Genomic DNA, 14,311 nt, shown 5'->3' with positions numbered 1-14,311 from the left:
AGTACAAAGGTGGTATTTTGAAATAGCCATCATTCACAGTGGAAGACAATGGAGACTCCTGCTATTTATTAATTGTATTTGACAAAACTTAGGGGAATAGTTCAGGGCATCTTGCCTGCAAATCCCAAAGCATAGCCCATGATAATGGTGAGGAAATGTAACCTCCTCCTTCTCTTCCTACTCCATAAGCTGCACAAATAAGGGTCATATGAAAGGTAATCTTCAAATGGAGAATCTAGACAGAATAGAAATTTGGGTTTCAGTTTTGTAATGTCAGGTGTTCCCCAGAGATGTGTTTCTTTGTTCTGCACTGATCTTTCCAGGATTAGGACTCTACCTGGAAAAATTTCAGCTGTGGTTTTTGAGAGAACATTTTTAATGGTAATCATTTATCCTGTAATCATATTTTTATTGGAATTTCTCAGCACCAATGTGTATAGTCAAGTGGTCTCTTTCTAATATTTATTACCTAGTAAATTGTAACTCTTATTACCATGTGTACAATCCATATTTCAATGAAGAAATTGCAGTTTCATGATCAGCTGTGTAACTGCCTGATAAGTACCATTTATCTAGCAGTTTTTATGCTTTCTAGCTACTCACTCATCACTGTCAGTGTGCATTCCAGCTGCCAAGCAGACTCAGATTTACTGTGTTTGGTTGAAATGACTGCTTCAAAAGCTTTGTTTTGGTTGTTTGCATGTGTTTTTTATTTTGGTGTTTGGTTTTTGTTTGTTGTTTGGTTTTGGTTTTCTGAAAGGAAAGCGTCCTAATGATTACTCTGAAGAGGTATTGGGGTATGTTGAAGAGAGGCTTCAGAGATAACTCAATAACCGCAGAATGGTGTGTGTATGTGCAGCATTACCTTGGCTAACTTTCACTGGTCATTTCAGAATAGTAAGAATAGTTGCTTTTCTTTTAATATTCTTAGTGAAATTGTACCTCTCCTAGGCAGTGGCTTCTGGTTTGTTTGTTTGTTTTTTTTATGAAACCACATACATAGGATGTGTGCATATATTAGAGAATACTCCATAAAGTGCAAACTACTGAGATTTTTTTTTTTCTTGAAATGTGTATGCAATGTTTCTACTTAATTTCAGGTTTTTATGGTAGGTAAAATTTCCAGAAACATCATATGCCAAGTACTCTTTGCATACTTAGCCAAAATTGTATAGGAGATTCTGGTCCTCTGTAACACACTTCACATTAATCTTTTACTCCCTCCATAAACCTGGAGTAACTTAGCTAGACAGCAGAGCTACTCTACTCAGGATGACTCAGAGACTACCGGATAACTCAATATTCTTACAGCAATTCATCTGTTTTGAAAACAAAGCAATGGACTCTATTATTCTTGATGTAATTTTCTTAAAATCAGCTGGGAATATAGCATATCTGAAGATGACAGTGATAGCATAGTTGGTTTTGTTGGTTTGTTTGGCTTTTAAGCAGTTAAACCTTTTCTTAAATTCTTGTCTTGTTACTGGAAACTTGTCACATAGGCATGTATTTCACCAAGAAAGTATCTATATGCATAAGTGTATATTTCTAAGTCATCAGAATGGACAGATCAAAAGGAGAAGCTCCCATAAATATGAATCACAGGAGAAATACAGTTACTGTTTTTCTTTTAGCTTTGCTAGTAGTAATTAAGAAAATAAATAATTAGACTGAATTGTTGCAACTAAGGCTAGGCTGCTGCTTAGGCATCAAACAGAGACCAGAAACAAGCCAAGGGCTGTTGTACAGTGGGTGAGGGAAGAAAAGCAGAGGCAGGCAGAAAGACATTCAGAGTTTTTTACTTCTTGGCATACCAGTATTTTACCAAAAATTATCTGTATTTATCTGATTTTAGTTTTTTAACAGCTTGGCAAAACAGATTTTGAGTTTTCATAGGGAAAGCAGTCACATTAGCATATCAGGAGGAAGAAGGTAATCGAGATCTGGGTGTAGACATCTCAAAATATTTCTGTTTAATCACAGATTCTGCATTTCTGCCCAAAGGCAGTTAAAATGTCTTGGCAAAGATCATGTGAAAATGAAACTTAAACAAAACACCAACTGAAATCTTTAAGCAATCTATTTGTGGGTTTTCTTCCTTAGGCAGAGCTCATCTGTAATTGATGATATTCTGTTCCACTGAACTCCTTAAAGGCCATGACTTCGATGGTTGAAGATTCTTCACTCCATTGGGCTTTTCCTTATTTAAATGTTTAGATTAAATGTTTCAGTTCAGTTTGCTACTGCTTAGCACGATGGCTTCTTAACTATTTTGTAGAAGGAAACAGGGTTTTTTTGTTGTTTTTTTTATTCTTTTGCCGTCGTATTTTGGATCCTTTGAGAAATCTTTAATCAACTGCATTTTAATTTTAAAATTACTCTGATCAAAGCTATACGAATATCAAAGATTAGCATATGATGAAAAGGAATTCTAGCCACATATGAAGATATTTTTAAGGTTCAAAATTTAAATATTTCAAAGGACTTTGCCATGCAGACAGATGCTTTTGCAATAATTACTTCAGTATTAGGTTTTGAATGTGTGGGGAAATTAACTAAAGACATTGGTGTGAATGAGACAATCACAAAACAGCTCTGTCAGTGAACTTCAGTCCTGAACCAGGTCAATGGTGGTAGGCACCTTTCTTGAGCAGGGCTTTCCAGAGTTACCAAATACTTTACTTACTTCTCCCTGACAGATAAGTAACTGTCAGACTAAATAGTGCCGTTGGCCTAAGTAAATTAAAAAAAAAAAAAAAACCAACACAAAACCACAAAAAACCTGTTCCAGAAATGGCAAAACTGATGTACTGGTCTGCTCTGCAGTCTAGTCACTAGCATTGTTTTTTCTTAAATATTAGTTTCTTCCTTGAAAGTAGCTTGCAATTCAGATCTAATTTTTATAGTGTTTGTGTAGATTTGTAGTCTAAGTATAATTTTTGGAATGAGTGGACTCACTGGCTCCAGTTTTACAAGATTCCTTAGTGGTATCACTGAAACCTTTATTTCTCCAACTATATAACTGGACTCACTAGGGAGTCTTTCAGCCACAAGTTTATGAACTGACAATTGGCTCTGCTTGGGCGTGTGTGCACACACACAATACAGTGACTATTGACGGGCAGTCACTTTGCAATCTAAATTAATGTAGGAATGAAATGTAAATGTAAATCAGTACTGACTAAGTTTGTAAGATCTTTCAGAATGGACTCCAAGTGTTGTAGTTGATATGCAATACAGAAGGACTCAATACCATGACTAAACTGACACAGTTTTGCTTATGAATGCATGTAGCATTCTACAGACAAATTCAGTTCTCTGGAAGAGAGAATTGTTTGAAATTGTACCATTGTGTTATTCCATCAGATAATATGATACTTACGAAGTTAGATGCTATTCATCAATGAACTTTGGGTCCAAATTTCAGTTCTAAAACTGCATTTACACTCTTCTGGTGAAGTAAACAAACATTCAGAGTCTAATGAATCTTGTTTTAGATGTTCATTGAAGTCTATCTTGTAGGTTCAAGATGCACATACATAAGAAACTTACTGATAGGAAGGTCCTGCCTATTTTTTAAGAATTGTGTTCCTCTTAAGACAGATTTTTCTCTTGTTTCTGAAGAATGCTTAGTCAAGCTGAAGTGCACTGGCCTGATTAATGGAGAAATGACAGAATCTCTCTCTTGGCATATTTTTTTACATGTATGAACCAAAGTTCATTATTTCAATCTCCAAACCGGTACACTCTTGTCCTGTGTGAAGTGCTCTTTATGCTGTGAAGCATGTTATAGGATTAGAATGCTTTGAGGACAAGCCCTGAAGGCATTTTGTCTAACTAATTTAAGGGAAGCTGATTTTTAAACCGGTGTTAGCATACACATTCATAAACAAACATACACAGATGGTATTTGAAATCAAAGCTTCTTGGGCTTACATGGTTACCCACCAGCTGTAGTGTTCTCAGGATGTTCTTGACCATTTTATACAACCTGTGTGTATTGTTGCTTTGATGTGCTTGAAATGTGAGGAGAAACCATCAGACACTATCGGGTTGTGCTCAGAGGTATGTCCTCTGAATGTCACACTAAAGAAGATTTGCAAAAATGAATGCACATTCATGTGAATGAAATAATTGTTCGTAGCTTCAGAAATCCTCAGGTAAGACAGGTAGTCTTCAAATGAAATATTACATTCTTTTCATATTTTTTTGAAATATGGAAAGGCAGGGGGCTGCAGCAAAGACTGATCTAGCCTAATACCAAATCTCCAATGGTGGTCAGCAGTAAATGCTTAGGGAGGGGTACAAAACAGAAATAGCCTATTATGATGTTTCCCCAAAATACTGTCTCAGTAGTGTCTGAGAAGCTTTCTTGGCAGCAGCATCTTGTGACGAATACTTCCACTGTATATTACACAAAAATTGTACATAATGTCAAGAATTAGCTCCTTTTTCTTTGCTCTGAATCTGTCACCATCTGGTTTAATCTGATGCACTGTTTTTTCCCCTCTAGTTGAATGCAGTGAAAAATCATTCCCTATTTGCTTTCTCCTTCACTCATGGTTTGTGATCTTTATCACACCTGCTCTGATTTCTCTTCTCTGAAATGTCCAGATGTCTGCTTAACTTCTCTATATGAAGTCTGTTCGATGCCTCTTGTCAACACTTCTACTTTCAGTGAACCTTGTCCCATCCTACTATGATGAAGGTGGTACTGCACATAACACTCAAAATGTTCAAATGTCACATTTTCTTCTAGAATAATTGAACATACAGAAGTACCGCTAACTTTGTTCTAGCAATTTTCTAGGAATGGCAGGGTTGGGAAACTAGTGGGGTATTTTTTGTTTGTTTTATAAGCAGACTACTACAAAATAGAGAGGTCTGCATAACAGGCAGCAGGATCGCATCTCTGGCTCTGCTGTGGTTGCTCCTGAAAAGGCCTGGGAGAATGAGCGAGAGACATCATATGTTTGGGATATTGCAGAAGTCAAAGGAAAGTGTCCAAATGAGGACTATGTGTGCCATTTGACTAAGCTTATTCTAAAGACATCATGATCCTATTAACAACCTTTGGGAAAATATGTGCATGTAAAGCAACATCCATCATACAATCTGCCTTTAAAACCAGTTCATTCTTTCAAACTCTGTAAAGTTATTCTTGGTTGTGCTCCTTCCCTTTGGCTGAAAATATCCTTCCCTCCTCCCCCTGTCCAGCTTCCTCCTCAGTTTCCTTTTCCTTGTCTGCCATATACTCTTTTTGTCAGCTCGATCCTGTATTGCAGACAGGGCCCCTAACACTTCCTCTCTCTTTTCAGGAAATTTTCACAACCTTTGTCCTAAGGTAGGCATCAGACAGAATTTCCCTGGCTGCCCAGACACTGCGATGCACTATGCGATATGTTAGGCAAAGGTGTTTTTCTGCTTTCTCAGCTCGTTATGATGAGTGGTGCGGGCAGGGGAGCTCTTTGACTAAACAATAGCAACAAAAGTGGAACTTAAAAACACAAGAAACAAACTCCTGCTTGCCAGACAGGAAAAAGCAACAATATGAGTGAACAACAACAACAAAAAAGAAGGAAAGAAAAGAAAAAAATAAAAGCAGTGCTGTATGTTTAGCAGCATACCATGATGCAGCGTGCCTTGTCTGATGGGCAGGAGCATTGCACGCAGGATGTGGGTGCCACTGCCGTCTGTATTTGGGACCCGGCTACTGTGCCCTTGGGGACTGCTGTTAGTTGCCCGAAGTCCCGCACTTCTGTCAGCTACTGAGCTGCCTGAAAAGCCCCACAATAACCGAATTGCAGTTACCCTGCGAGAAGCAAACAGGGAGGCCGGGTTAAATTTTCCGTTTGTAACGTATGTTGTTAGTGCTGCGTGGTCTAGAGGGGAGTAAAGGCGCAGCGGAGGGGAAAAGCTGACGGCTGGGCGGGCAGCAGCGGGGAGGCGTTCCGTGGGGGGCCGGGGCGCTCCGGGGCCGTTCTGCGGGGGGCCGCCCCGGAGCCTCCCCCTCCTTCCGCGGGGCCGCTGCCCCGCCCCGTGCCGGCCCGGGGGCGGTGCTGGCTCTGGTGCCTTCGGTGCGGCAGCGGGGCGGAGGAGCTGCGGTGCGGGGCCTGAGGGAGGACAGCTCGGTCGCAGAACTGCCGAGGGCCGGGGACGGGAGGCGCAGCTTTGTCTTCAGATTTTGTACTCGGGCAGAACCAGCTCTGACCCCCGAAGCCGCGCCTCCGGCAGCCACGATGGTGGCCAAGGATTATCCTTTTTACCTTTCCGTGAAGAGGGCAAATTGTGCCTTGGAAGTGGAGACAGTGACCAGCCCCGCTAAAGAGACGGAGGTACTTAATCTGCTGGTGATACGGTTGAAACTTTCTTTTTCTTTATAGTGTGATCTGTGTTGCTTTGGGGAGAAGTAACATGCTTTGCTTCTATGTATAGGTACCTGGTTTGTTTAGGCATCCTTTACTGCCGTCTCTAGATGTTGAACTTTCCTTTGGAATAAGGCAAGGAACAAAGAATCTAGATTTTTGTTACCTGTCACTTTAAGGAATAAAAATTAATCTTTTAAGTAACTAATTGAGAAATACCTGTCTTAGATATGTACTTTCAAGTCATTTATGTGTATTTTATTCCAGTGCTAACCATTACTTACAAATTGTTAAACCTATGCAGGAACTGGGAGGGAATCTGGAAGACGGTGTCTTAAAGATTTATCTGTCTTTTCCTCATTAGTAATAAACCACGGAATTAATTGATAATACGGTTAACTGAAAAGTGCTCTGTGAGGCTGACTACTCTTTTTTCTTAAAAAGCATGAAATCCTTTCAAGTGCCATTACAAAATCTTATTAACTAACCCAAATTCAACATACTTATTTGCAGAATTCTCATAAATGGTGGAACGTTTCAGGAACAGATGTTCATGAAAGACTTAAATATTAGTTAGTGTTGCTTTGTGTGCTTGTTTGGAAAGAAAACAGTGACCTTAAGGATTCTGTCTAGCTACACTGGAGGAAGGATAACATTTCTCTCTGGAAGTTTTTATCACTTAAACATATAGCTTCTTTATTAGTCTTGTTTGCTAAGTAACTTGGAGACAACTTACTAAATTGGATTCATTTAATACAGCTACATCAAAGATTAATTACCTCCAGCAGTTGAATGGATCTAAAGTAGAAGTAATGTAAGCCAAGTGACCCTATTTTATCATGATGCTTAAGCTAAGAACTAATAAGAAGATGATGCACTCTTGCTTTTCGGTGTACTTTTACATGAAGGGATTTAATTATTGCAGTTAATGAAGCTGGAATTCTTTTCAGCTGTGTGTTTTTGAAAAGTAACACCCTGAGTGTGTGTGTGTGTATGGATCCATCTATGTAAACCACAAGTTGTTAAGTACCAAATGGTTCTCTTAAGGGTACTGTTTTACTAACTATAATATTAAAAAATATGTTTTAGCCTTTACTGCATGAAGGGTTTTTTGTGAATTAATAGAATTGTCAAATCTGAAGACTTGGAGTGTTGCTTTCTTACAGTTAGGAAGGTCAGCTTTATTATAATCGAATTTCAAAGAAAAAGTCTCAATGAAAGTTTAGAGCATGAGGAAGTATCTAATAACAGATGTGATCAATCAAAATTACAGTGTGCAAATAGTTGTTTTGGATTTATAATCTTTCCGTTTGTGTTTTATACAAATAAGAAAATGCACCTTATGCTTTCAGGCTGTTTTCTGAGATTGTGATGGACTTTCAGCATTCTGAAAAATAAACTTTTAAACAGTCTTCTGTTTGTCTTAAGAGCGTATGAAAAGACAGCCTGCCACTCCAGAAATTTGGTTAAGGGAGCAGAAGTAAAAACTACTCTTCGGGAAAGGCTTTATAAGGACAGATGGATGTAGCCTGTTTCTTTGAAGTCTCTCAATATGGGGAGGAAAAAATCCACGTTTCTTCTCAAGCTCTAACGTTAAGCTGTTCTTTCCACCGTTTAGTATTTACAAGTCTAAATAAAGCTATTGGGCGCCTTCTACCACAACTTTGTGTTACTACACCAGAAAGCTAGCTTGCTCTGTGGGGGTGTTATGAACTTCTGGCTTTGAAAACGTGATTTTCATTTTAATAATTAATAATTGAAGCTGGTTGATTTATTTAATAACCTAACTTGGGCATAAATGTTGGTATGTGTGGAATAGAACACATTTTCTGCTATATAGATGTTGTGTTTTGGTTTAAATCAGAACTTATAATCATAAAATATTTCCTCTGACTTCATTAAACGATAATCTTTTAGAGTTTGTTTTGAACAAATACAAAATATAGTCTGGAAGATAAGTACAATAGTACTTATACGAGATGAAATTAGGCTAAAATCTTGAGCATATACTGTACTGTTGAAATTTTCTGAGATTTCCAGCTGGAGGTCTCTGGGTAACAAGCTGAAGCTTATGGGTAGTAGATTAGTTCTTCCTTATTCTTGGGCTTCACTTGGAGCTGGCAGAGCAGCAGTGAAAAGCTAGGGATGTTTTTGAGGAACAAGTCAATGGCACAAAAGAGACCAGAGATTTTTCTACTCTACAGTTCGTTCTTTAAGCCACACCAGCTTCCTTGGTATAAACTCCATAGAAGTAGCACAGTCACGAAACAATGACAAATAAAATGTCCAAAATATATGTGAACAGTGGAAATCTGGATTCTGAGAAAAGGCTAGTGTACGTCTAGTCAGAGTACAATTATCATAGTTCTTTCTAAATGCAGTTTAAGGACAACAAAACACTGTAATGCCTGAGGACTGAGTTAATGTAGGAAATCCTGTAAGGCCTTTACATACATCATTGCATGTCCCACATAAAATACGGTAGTACAATTCTAGGTGTAAACGGTACAGAGGTGTTGGGCTCTTACCAATTTTTTCATCATTCAAAAACAGAGACAGTAAAACTTGAAATTTGCTTGCTTTAAGGTGTAAAAAGCCCCACGTATTTTCCAATGATATATACATTTTCTTTGTTTCACTGGTTAAAGCAACTCCCTTATCAATCCCTCTAAAGGAAACAAAGTGAAGCACAGCCAGTGGATGGGCAGCAGGTAAGAAAGAGCTCGCACAATCACAGATTGAGGTTTAAAGGTCTGAATGTGAAGTCATGGGAAGGAAGACATGAATTCCTCAGAGTGAGGATGTTCAGACCCACAGGCCTGGGTTTAGGCTCTAAAAATTGTAGTGGTGGCATAGAATTCCTTTGAGTCTCCAGTATGTTGTATGCCTGCTTACATCTCTTATGCTGCAGAAATCTTAGACATAGGAATCAGGGCTGTTTGCAATCTGTCTTTTGTTGTCTACTAATAGCCTCACTGTTTTGATGTGCAGGAGGTCTAGGCTTCCTCGTACTCAGGATCATGTTTATTCGGTCTGGGGAGTGCAGGAAAACTAACCTGAAGGGTAACCCACAGGCCTCTGGGCCATGGCACATCATTAACATGAGAACCAGGCATGGAGCCAGAGGGAGAGGGGCCAAAAGATTGAGATAAATTGCAAGTCATGAATTTTCTTTGGTCTTTGTAAATCTATGTATTTCATTTTTAATGAAATATTAGCAAGCTGCAGTCTGGATGTATTTCAGGTAAGTTCATGTGCAGTGTAACTGCAGTGAGCTAGACATGGAAACGTCAACCCCCCACACTTGGAATTGCTGAGCTGTTCTGCTTAATGGCAATTTGAAACAAACAGCTTGCCTTTATTTTTCCATTCAGTAACTTGCTGTATGATGTCTGCTTGTTAATTGTCAGTCTAGCTTCATATCCAGTTTGTTCCAGAGTGGAAAAGGTCTTTCTTAGGTGGTCTTTACAAGCAGCTGCTAATGAGAGGAAATGCAGAATTTAATCAACTCTACATCAGTTGTTTCTCAGAGTTTCTGTTACTTGGGTTAATTCACCTCAGTGTGAGGTTTTTCTGTTAATTGGCCTTCATTTCCGAACTGCTGGTAGACATATTGATTTCTGGATATTGCAGACGAATGATCAGTCAAGATAGCTGGATGCAACTTGGCCTTATGCTACTGACACTTCAGTGGTTCTGTCTTGCATATGGCAAATGAAACCTGAGGTCTTAAGAGTGCTGACTAACAAGGGCAGCCTGTTTGCAGCAAGGAGCCCATCTGTGAGGAACACGTGATGCCAATAGCGTGTTGCAAACTTCAGCTGATTTTCTTCAACTGAGAATACTTCACCACTTCTCTCTATGGCTTTTCATTGTACCCCGACTATCATTCCAGGTCCTCTTCTTTATAACACTGTGGTTAAAACAAAATGTCTCTGGATTTTGCTTTATTTGCTTGCTGGTTTTGCAGAGACCAGCAGAGGAGGAAGAACAAACCTCCTTCTGCTCCTATCAGAGAGCGCAAGTGGTGGATGGAACCCTGTGGATTTGAAGGACAGGTGTATCACTGATACACTGAATTTATTGGCGGATCAAGTTGCCTTTATGTATCAATTTACTTAAATTGTGTAATAAATTCTTCTTCCGATGCTGGCAGTTTTACTAGTGGGATGCCTCTCCCAGCTTTTAGGATGGATTTGTGTGGATGACTACAGTTACGTTTGTGCAACACTGAACTATAGTTGGAACTGCTTTAGAGACACCTGCTTTGTTTTGCTTGACCATCGCTTTAGAGACACCTGCTTTGTTTTGTTTGACCATCAGCCTCAGCTCTAGAAGAGTGAATGTTCTAGAATTTCCCAGTCGGAATATTTCTAAGATACTATGAAGCAAAGTCAAATTCTCTCCTGTTACAACTATTAAAAAAAAAAGTCTTCATTAGCGCCAATAACAATTGAGAATGTTGTTCTAGTTTTAGATTTGCTTCTCTCTGAAGGTGCAAAAAGCCTGAGATGCCTGGCTTAATTTATTTTTAGGTTAAGTGTTTGCTGTATTAAGAGACTCTCTTGTAACAAAAGTTGTTTTTTCTATGTTAACCTTTTTTGTTTGTTTTGTTTTTTTTTTTATCCTGCTGAAGGTTAAATACGGATAACATCCTGTGGAACAGAGCTTGAATGTGGGGTTTTTTTTATTAAACTCCAGGTTTTGGGGGCATTTATTAGAACTGTTTAATCTGAGGCCAGTTGAACTAGTAGCAGACTAATAAAAATAATAATGTTGGGCTTCCTGCCATGACAAATGTTGACTTACCCTTATAAAGTTGACTAAAAACTAACAACCTTTAAAGTATAGGAGTATGGAAATTTAGCCAGTTGCACGAAGTCTGAAACAGAGTGGTTCTGTTTTAGTTTGCTGGCACTGCTTATGAATTGTGTTTGAAACAAAGGTTACTGTACTGTTTCAATTTATAGTGTCTTCCATTTATTACACTGTTAACTCTTTTGAGACTAATTTAAGTTAAAACATTTTGCACTAATAAATGCTCCCATAGCACAGAATGAATGCATTGGATATCTGTTTGTCTTGGTTCACAAACAGAAAGTCTATCAAAAGGGGAAAAAAATAACCAGCATATTTTTTATAAAATGTCAAGAAAGTTAGCAACCCCAAATCCAGATTTACTACTGTAAATAATTATCTCAGAACTTGTTGAACTCTGACAAGTTAGGATGTTTTTAACAAGTATTGCCAGTTTCAGTGGTTTTGTATGTGGATTGAGAGAAGGTTAGTTTGCCTTTGAAGGTGAACGGGATAAATTCTAATATTCTAAAATGCTACGTTCCTGTGCCAGTTTTCACGTAGCACTTATTTTCCGGGTTGCCTTAAAAATCTCTGTAGGTTCCTTTTGTTGAGTTTGTTTTTAAATACAATCAGAAAAAGCAACACAATGTTGTCACAGTAGTGCTGCACATGGGCTAAAGACACAAGTGGAATGACCCCTCAGGAAAATATTTTTCCCTTGTTTGTCAAATTCAGCACCAGTTCTCCAACATGGAGACTGCTGTTGAAATTGCTGATAAGAGATGGGAGAGTCAGGTGGAAAAACAATCATACCAGCACTCAACATACGTTCACTTTTACTATTCACTGGGAGGAAATCAGTGGCTAAGCAGGTCAGGAGCACAGAGTGAAAAAATTTTGAAATGAGGTACTGAAGCAAATGAAGACCTTTTACGTGGCACCTTGACTACTACTGAGTGCTCTTCAGTATGTGATATCCAGGTCATTGGTTTTGTTGTTCTGCCAGCAATATAAAGGGAACCTGGCCTAGTTCTTTTTGTTTCCTTTCCTTCTGTTCGTTAGAAAATAAAAAACAATCTTTTGCTAGAGTAATCTATCCCTCAAAGTGTGATAATTAACCTGTGGGTGGCCTTGTTGAATGACAATGTATAGAAAACTAATCGATACTATTAAACGGATTTAACTCACTCTGCTTTGAACTTCGGGAAAATTTCATTCTTTGCATATACTAGTAAAAGAGTTGTTTTGTTTTGTGGATGAAGAGCATGAGAAGTGTTAGCTTCTTCCCCTAGATAGCCTCCTAGAAGCTTTTCATAAAGGTGTAGTGTGTTATTGGATACAATATATCAAATTATTAGATGCCAGTTTCACTAACGAAGAAATAAAAATAACATCAACTTAGCTGTCTGTACATTGCAACTAATGTTAAGTGCCTAATTCTTCAAAGGATCTTCTGCTTTGACATGCTTCTGTAGCTGTTGAACGCTTAGCTTGCCCCAGGAATGGGTGCTGTATGCTGAGAGTCAGGCTTTTAAATAGTAGTCTGTGTGTATTAGAGTCAAAAGTAATGATACAAAAGTTATGTTTTTGCCAAGATGTTGTTGTTTTGAAATGACCATATCACAGTTTAAAAAAGCGACACCTCATTCAGTTATGCAAGGCAAAAAGACTTAGATTTTACTGAAGAGGGAGTTGGCAGAAGTTACTCAGGAGAGTATGGCTTCCTTGTAGCACTATAGCTGAAGCTGCTTGCTGTACACATTTCTCAGCTGTCCCACAGCAGAAGACTTAATTTTTGGAGAGTTATACATTAAAAGCTAGAGCTTTCCTTTCTTACTCAGCAGTCTAAACCATTAGGTTAGAGTTTAATATGTAGAAGATACTAGAAATACAATTGTACGTATATATAGGATCTACTGAATAAATTACAATGAAGAAGCAATCTAGGGCACTGTGTCCTTGATGCCAAATTAGAAGAATGGTGAGGAATGGCATCTTTGAAACTTCTTATCTGATCGTTTCCTGTCTTAAATCGGTGATAGTCAGAGATTATGCCATTGTGATTAATCTTTTTTCCTATGAATTCCCCAGAAAAGTATCTTATGAAAATGTACTCTCTCAGAAGGACATAGTAGTTGTTTGAAATGTCCACTGTCTGGTTTCCAGAACCATCCAGATTTTGGACACAGATTTTCTTCTTTTATCAGTTTATTCACAGTTTCAAGAGTTCTTTTTGAGGCGGCATATATACATGGTATTTCCAACTTTAATTTTTTGCTCTCTGAATTCAAATGTTACCAAAGTCATCTTGAGTTCAAATATGCAGCTCCCTCCAAAAGCCATGTGCTCTTTGTTCTAGCCTAGTCAGGTATTAATTTGACTTCACTTGACTGTTCAGCCTTTGAAGTTCCTGCACTCATGTTTCCCTCAGCTTTATTTAGCCTTATATAAAATTTAAAGCCCTGTCAGATTAACATTACTTGTTCACATATACCAGCTCCACATTTTGGAAACTCTGCAAACTGTACTCTGGATCTTTTGTTTTCTTACTTCCCATATTGTTTCGGCAAGCCTTCGTGACTCTGAAAATGCAGTCTAACATTTTGTTTTATTTCAAAACTCTGAAATTATTTTTTAATACCAAGAATAAAAACTTTAAAAGGTCAGGCAAAACATTGTAACTCCTGATTTTTTTTTGTGTCATAGCTTGGCCCGGTTCCCAGGCTGGACAGGTGATGGCTGTTGCAAGTGGATCCAGCCGCTAAATCCCATCTCTCCATCGCGTCTGCTTCTGAACTCCCTGAATTGGGAGTGGGGGCAGGAGGGGTGATGCCTTTGGGTAGCTCTGAGTCTTCTGAGCACAATCAGAGGTACAGACCTGGAATATGATGTTCATTCTTCCTGGACGGTATGTCCTTACTGGAGCCTCTTCATGCTAGACAGACACTGGAATCACACAGTTCTGCGTTCCTACGTGCTTAGATTCATACCCCAAAAGATTTTATGATTGTGGGACCCTTGGTTAACTAGAAAATCAGAGATTTTTCAGAGGCAAATTAGTAAAATAATGAATACATGTACTAGGAATTCCTAACTGCAAGCAGTTTATTCTTAAAAAAAAAAAACAAACCAGAAGCAGCTTAGGA

At 38.5% G+C, this 14,311-nt stretch overlaps 1 protein-coding gene across 8 annotated transcripts in view; it reads left to right on the top strand.

The window, feature by feature from the left end:
• The window catches only part of ARHGEF3 (Rho guanine nucleotide exchange factor 3), a 137,837-nt gene that overhangs the window by 99,788 nt on the left and 23,738 nt on the right, over nt 1–14,311 (top strand). For 2 of the 8 annotated variants that reach the window (XM_068408709.1, XM_068408711.1), the window contains exon 1: nt 6,122–6,335. The exons of the other annotated variants lie outside the window; for them this stretch is intronic. In XM_068408709.1, coding sequence (XP_068264810.1) covers nt 6,240–6,335 — 96 coding nt within the window. In that variant the 5' untranslated portion in view covers nt 6,122–6,239. Of the gene's footprint in view, nt 1–6,121; nt 6,336–14,311 lie in introns of those variants that run through there. 8 annotated transcript variants of the gene reach the window in all.

This window comes from Nyctibius grandis, chromosome 10 (genome assembly GCF_013368605.1).
Source record: "Nyctibius grandis isolate bNycGra1 chromosome 10, bNycGra1.pri, whole genome shotgun sequence".
Taxonomy (NCBI): domain Eukaryota; kingdom Metazoa; phylum Chordata; class Aves; order Nyctibiiformes; family Nyctibiidae; genus Nyctibius; species Nyctibius grandis.
The sequence above is the reverse complement of the archived record's forward strand: the minus strand, read 5'-3'. Positions and strand labels throughout refer to the sequence as shown.